A 6,724-nucleotide genomic window follows, 5' to 3' on the forward strand; every position below is an offset into this window, starting at 1 on the left:
CAGCCCTAAGGAGTACAAATGAGTGTGAGGAACCAGCAGCACATCCTCTCTACCTTTCATTGTGTTCCCAATGCCCCTGCTGTCTTCAGATTTGAGGATCAGGCCAACAGACCTCTGCCAGGTGATCTCTCCTCCAGCAGGACATGGCTACCTCCAGAGTATTGGCTTAACATAGAATACCAGGGTTGGAAGGGATCTCAGGAAGTCATCTAGTCCAACCCCTTTCTCAAAGAGGGACCAATTCTCAGACAGATTTTTGCCCTAGATCCCTAAATGGCCCCCTCAAGGATTGAACTCACAACCCTGGGTTTAGAAGGCCAATGCTCAAACCACTGAGCTATCCCTCACCCTATGAGCCTGTTTAATTTTCTTAATGTAACACTTACTAGTGTCATAGTCTTTGGAAAACTTTTTCCAACCTGTTTCTTTTCTCTTGGCAGGACTTTAAATTCTGTCGGAGAAATGATTCCTGCATTCCTCGGTTCTCTTTCACACTCTGCCTGTGGAGACCTTTCAGATGCTTGGCCTCTTATGCAAAACCCTGCTTGTTGTGACAGCATCTCTTTCTGTGAATCTTATCAAGAACTGACTGGAGGAGATATCAGTTCCTTCGATCCAGAGATTGAAAACAGAGCCAATATAGATTCAGATAATGACCAGGATCTAAGTGATGTACTTATTTCAGCTAAGTCTCATGCTGGAAACTTTGCAGAATCCACTGAACTTTCCAAACAGAGCATATGTGTGGATGCTTCATTAGTTCAGAACTCATCAGCTCCTGAAAACCTGCCAATGTCAGAGTGTGATGAAACAATTAATCATCCCACAGACTGATAATAAGGTAAGATACATATCTGTAAAAAAAAATTAAGAAAACCTGTTTGTTGTTAGAATGGCACATTCTGAGGGAGACCAAGATAAGAATGTATAAGACCTCCAGCCACACTGAGACAAATATAAGTAGAAGAATTGGTGGAGTAATTTATATGATATAATTGCAAAATCTTCAAAAATTTAAATGCATTATGTGAATTTTAAAAGTATGGTATTTTCCCCATACTACAATGTAACAATAGTGTGAATCAGAATGGAGGGTTTGAGCCTTTGTATACAGCATGAACAAGTTGCACTGACAGTTGTCAGTGTTGTGAAAATTTAAGTGCAAAAACTAGTTTAATAATTATATGGTGGAACTCAAAGGAAGCCCCTGATTATGAAATAAGAATTGCAGACTTTTCATTGTTCATCTGTATGAAAGGCTACACAAAGCCTTCTCTATGAATCCACTACTGCATAAAGAAGAAACAAAGATATAAGAGATCATCAAACTTCTTTTTATGCCAGTCACATCTCCCTGTTGACAAATAAAATGTTTAACCAATTTGATTTAATCTGCATCTTTTAATATTGTGTAATGTACAGAGTAAACAAGGTCAAAATGATGGGAAGGGAGAAACTATTGTCTCTTCTAGAGCATTGTAAGGATCACAAAAGTTCAGAGTACCACTGCATGGGCATTTTTCTTTTAGAATACTCTCTGTGCCCTGTATCTGAAAAGTAGCAATTTTACGGCATTTGGAGCATAAAGTACCTAATCCTACTCTTATTTTTAAAAATTGCATGTCACTTATAAAATGATTCTCTTTAATCTTCTTCCCTTCAATCTGAACACTTATTTGTTGTATTTATTGAATGAAAAATAAAAGGGGTTTAGGAATTAACAAGAATGTGAATATTTTGGAAATGTATAGAACAAATCCTGTCAAAGTCTGTTTAACTGTTTTTTAAACCTTTTGTAAATCAGAGCCTATGTCTCAGAAACTTAGATTTAAGTATAATTTTAAACATGTACTGAAGCTGGACAGAACTGTAGAAAATTGACAAGGGAAGCAAAGAGAAACAAAGAGGACTCTTTGGCCAGCAGAGTTATGGACAATAAGGAGTTTTTTAAAATGTATTAGGAACTAAAAGAATCCTGACAATAGTATTGGTCCATTACTAGATGGAAATGGTAGAATTGTCAATAATAATGCAAAAACGGCAGAACTATCCAATAAATATTTCTGTTCTGTGTTTGTGGAAAAAACAGATTACATAGTCTCATCATATGGTGATGCTAACACTCTTTCCATTGCACGAGTATCTCTGAAGACTGTTAAACAGAAGCTACTAAAGTCAGACATTTTTAAATTAGCAGGTCCAGAAAACTGGCATCCAAGAGTTTTGAAAGAGCTGACTTAGGACCTCGCTGGACCATTAATGTTGATTTTCATTGGGAGCACTGGGGAAGTTCCAGAAGACTGGAGAAAAGCTTATGTTGTGCCAGTATTTAAAAAGGGTCAATGGGATGACCAGGATAATTATAGCCTGTCAATCTGACATAGATCCTGGGCAGGATAATGGAGCAGTTGATCCAGAACTCAATTACCCTCCTTTTTTTGTTAATGTAATTAATGCAAATCAAGATGGGTTTATAGAAAATAGATCCTGTCAAACTGACTTGATATATTTTTTTAAGAGATTAAAAGTTTGGTTGATAAAAGTAATAATGTTGATGCAATAAATTTAGACTTCTGTGAGATGTTTGGCTTGGTACTACACAACTTTTTGATTATAAAAGTAATATGACACACATTAAATAGGTTAAAAACTGGCTACCTGATAGGTCTCAAAATCTAATTGTAAATGGTGAATCGTCATTGAGTGGGTGTGTTTCCAGAGGGATCCCGCAAGGATCGGTTCTTGACCCTACGCTATTGAATATTTTTATCAGTTACCTGGAAAAAAACATAAAACCATCAGTGACAAATTTGCAGACACAAAAATTGGGGGAGTAATAAATAATGAAGAGGACATGTCACTGATACAGAACAATCTGGATCACTTGGTAAACTGGGTGCAAACAAACAATATGCATTTTAATATGCTTAAATGTAAATTTATATATCTAGGAACAAAGAAAGTAGGCTATACTTACAGGATAGGGGACTCTGTCCTGGGAAACAGTGACTCTGAAGAAGATTTGCTTTTCATGGTGGATAAGCAGCTCCCATTGTGACACTGTGGCCAAAAGAGCTAATGTGATCCTGGGATGCATAAACAGGGGAATCTCGAGTATGAATAGAGAGGTTATTTTACCTCTATATTTTGCACAGGTGTGACTGCTGCTGGAATACTGTCCAGTTCTGGTGCCAACCCTTCAAGAATAATATCTAGAAATAACTTGTTTCCAATGTCCAAAAATGCTTGGCTTGTTTAGCCTAACCCAAAAAAGGCTGAGGGAAGTCACGATAGCTCTATAAATACATCAGAGGGATAAATACCAGGGAGGGAGAGGAGTTGCTTAAGTTAAGCACTAATGTTAGACACAAGAACAAATGGATATAAACTGAACATCAAGTTTAGGCTAGAAATTCGATGACAGTTTCTAACCATCAGAGGAGTGATGTTCTGGAACAGCCTTCCAAGGGGAGCAATGGGGGCAAAAACCCGAGGTCCCTTCCAACTCTGATATTCTATGATTCTAGTCTATTTACAATGCATGTTCTTTGGGGAGGGACTGCCTTTTAGTATATGTTTGAGCACTGAGCAAAATGGGGCTCCAAGCTTGTTTGGGTCTCTTGGCACTTGTGGGGGAGGAATAGCTCAGTGGTTTGAGCATTGGCCTGCTAAACCCAGAGTTGAGAGTTCAATCCTTGAGGGGGCTACTTAGGGATGTGGGGCAAAAATTGGTCCTGCTAGTGAAGGCAGGGGGCTGGACTCAATGACCTTTTAAGGTCCCTTCCAGTTCTAGGAGATTGGTATATCTCCAATTATTATTATTATATTGCAATGCAAATAAATGATAATTAGAATAAAATCATTTCAAAGAAGAGTGATTTTTAACAGAGCTTGGAATTGTGTGAGTGTATGGTTAAATTTACAAGTGAATGTTTTTAGGACACATCAGTTTCTTGCCTGCTTTAGTGATTTGTTTTGTTTGTTGTTTTTACAGTAGGTGACCGTAAAATCAGCAATAAGTTTTTAACATTTTATTTTGTAGAGAAATACATACAGTTTTTATGTGATTTTGTGTAACCACTGTTGTGTCACTTTCTTTTAGGGAGCCAAAAGGAGTTTTTCTGCCAGCACTAGAACTGAATGCTACCCTAATGCCTCTCTGTTAATGCTTGTGAATTAAACACAGCCTGGTCCTCAGTGTTACATGATTTCAGAAACAGCAGAAATAAATTGGCAGCATTTTGGACCTTTCAGGAAGTTGCATCTGAGCCATAGCAGCTGTAAGCTGAAACATCAAGGGGCAACTTGAGAGAAGACTGAGGTGGATTCATGATATTAAAAAAATTGCTGTAGTTCAATAGGGATTATTATGGGGAAGTTCTCTGGCTTGTGTTATACAGGAGATCAGACCAGATCATCACAATGGTCCCTTCTGGCCTTGGAATCTGTTGTTGTACTTTGCATCTTTTGTAAACAACAACCTTCTGTACCTCAAAGGTGCTTGAAAAGCCTAAGAAGATTATGTAAATATAACAAAATGAATTACATTAGTGTGTTTATACTGATCTGTTAAATATGGCTACAAATGACAGAAGATGTACGGCAGAAGTTTGCCAGTTACTCTGTTTGCAAAGTTAATCATATATTAGGAATCTGCCCTGGCTAGATGTAATGTTAATTCACAATTTCTTCTGTAGAATGAGTAAAAAAAAACCACTTCTATTTATGTGATGATCATCTGTTGATAAAAATGATGCTTTTATTATGTATTACACTTTAGCCATTAAGTTAAAGTGTAATACATAATAAAACTATGGGAACTAAGCAATTAGCATGTTACAATAATATGGGTTATTGAAGTGCCCTAAAAAATCACACTTCTTTTTAAACCAGGAGATTTGCCTTATTTTAGATTTAGATTTATAAAAATCAGCCTCATACATAGGGCTTTTTGTATTTTTTGTTTGGTATGTTCAATATGTGGAAGGGTCAGCATATTGGACTTGTTATATCACATACTTTTTAGATGTTGAAATAATTTTTGTAATAAATTGTCATGTCAAATTACAGTAAACATACCATGAAAGTATTCATATAAGTGAGAGCTAAACTATTACTATAGTCATGGATGAGTTTCAGGGGTCATATCATGGTGACCTAGTCCTTTTTCTTCTACTGGTTCATTTTTTAAATTTAATCTAAGCCGCTATCCTCTCCTCATTTTAGTATCTTTTAAAAATTCACTTCTTCCAAAAAGCCCACTGAGAAGCAAGTTCACAATAATTATTTAAACATATACCTTAATTGAACCATCAAGTTATGCACATGACTAAATTGAGTTAAACAGATCATCTTACTGGTGTAACTTCTTTTGTTCCTCTCCCTGAAATACTAGAGATATGACTTAGCCCCAACTTTGCATCTTATGTTAGGGTTTGAACTGCACACGCGTTTAACCAGGTACTGTGCTTACTACCAGTAGTTCCAGTGAACTGCACTAAGAACTACATTCAGCAGGATTGAGCTGTGAGATTTTGAACTCTTCTTATAAGTGTACTAAACCAGCGCGTGTGGTCTTGGCACAATAAAAGTAATCAGCAAAATGCTGTAGATTTGCCATAAATGTTCCTTCTTGCTGCAAGGGGATTTATCAGTATCTACACTGCCATGCAAACGTTCAGTTTCTTTAAAGGAAAAACTCTCTTGCTGATGACACACACCAACAGAAGTTTGGACTGGCAAAAGAATAATTAGATGCAGTGTTGAATGCCAAAGCAACAAGATGCTTTGGCAAAAGACAATGGGACTACTTGTGTGAGTAAGAGCTACTCATCATGAGTAAGAGTTCCAGAAGATGGTGGAGGGTTACTGATGAAATCATTTGTATGAATAGTTATACAGTAAATGCTACCATATGATCACTGACTCACTGTGCTACACAGTTGTGCCTGCAGTACAATTGTTAATATACACATTTGCTAAAGATTTATTCAGATCAGAACACTGTGATTCAAAATTCCTTTTGTTACTTTCATACATTAGAGAAAATGAAAATATTACTTTCTACTATTTACCGCATGAACACACATTTGTTTTTGTATATATTGTGTAAAGAGAAAAATCCAAAGTGCATTTCATTATATTGCAAAATATTGTTAGAATAGCTGTGGAGATTAAAATGTTAGCCATCAGGAATTCCTTTTAAAATCGTACTGAAACGTTGCCAGAATCTTTCACCAATAAGTATGTTTCCCATTGGAATTTACACTTTGATCATTTTTGTCCAGCAGCTATATACAAAGTTCCTCTAATGGAGAGACCTATAATTTAAGCACAAATTGTAATAAAAAAAAAAAATCAAAACAAAAATAAACCAACACCCTACACCAAAACACTGCTGAATAAGTCTCTTTAACTATATATGTATAGTGTGTATATATTTTTGAATAGTTTTTCCTTAATTTAACCAAATTGGTCTTGTTTATATTGTATATGCAAGCAACGTATATGCCAATATAAAACAAATAACACATTTAGACAGTGTGCCTAACACATAGTTTTTTCAGTCCTGTTTTACATATTGGACTTTTTAAAAAAAATCTGTAAATTATAATCTTATGTAAATTGTTTTGTAATACTTTTTCTATTTGTGAATAAACTGTTACATGAATTGTTCGTCCTTTGTTGATTTCAACCAGTGAATATTACTCATTACTATAATGAT

General features: G+C 35.8%; 1 protein-coding gene across 7 annotated transcripts in view; it reads left to right on the forward strand.

The window, feature by feature from the left end:
- The window catches only part of TNFRSF19 (TNF receptor superfamily member 19), a 101,575-nt gene extending 95,101 nt beyond the window's left edge, over positions 1-6,474 (forward strand). For 6 of the 7 annotated variants that reach the window (XM_039537076.1, XM_039537093.1, XM_039537057.1 and 3 more), the window contains 2 exons: positions 441-841; positions 4,103-6,474. In XM_039537076.1, coding sequence (XP_039393010.1) covers positions 441-834 — 394 coding nt within the window. In that variant the 3' untranslated portion in view covers positions 835-841; positions 4,103-6,474. Of the gene's footprint in view, positions 1-440; positions 842-4,102 lie in introns of those variants that run through there. The other variant, XR_005598013.1, reaches the window with a different exon arrangement.
- The last annotated feature ends 250 nt before the right edge of the window (positions 6,475-6,724 follow it).

This window comes from Mauremys reevesii, linkage group 1, assembly GCF_016161935.1.
Source record: "Mauremys reevesii isolate NIE-2019 linkage group 1, ASM1616193v1, whole genome shotgun sequence".
NCBI classification, from domain to species: domain Eukaryota; kingdom Metazoa; phylum Chordata; order Testudines; family Geoemydidae; genus Mauremys; species Mauremys reevesii.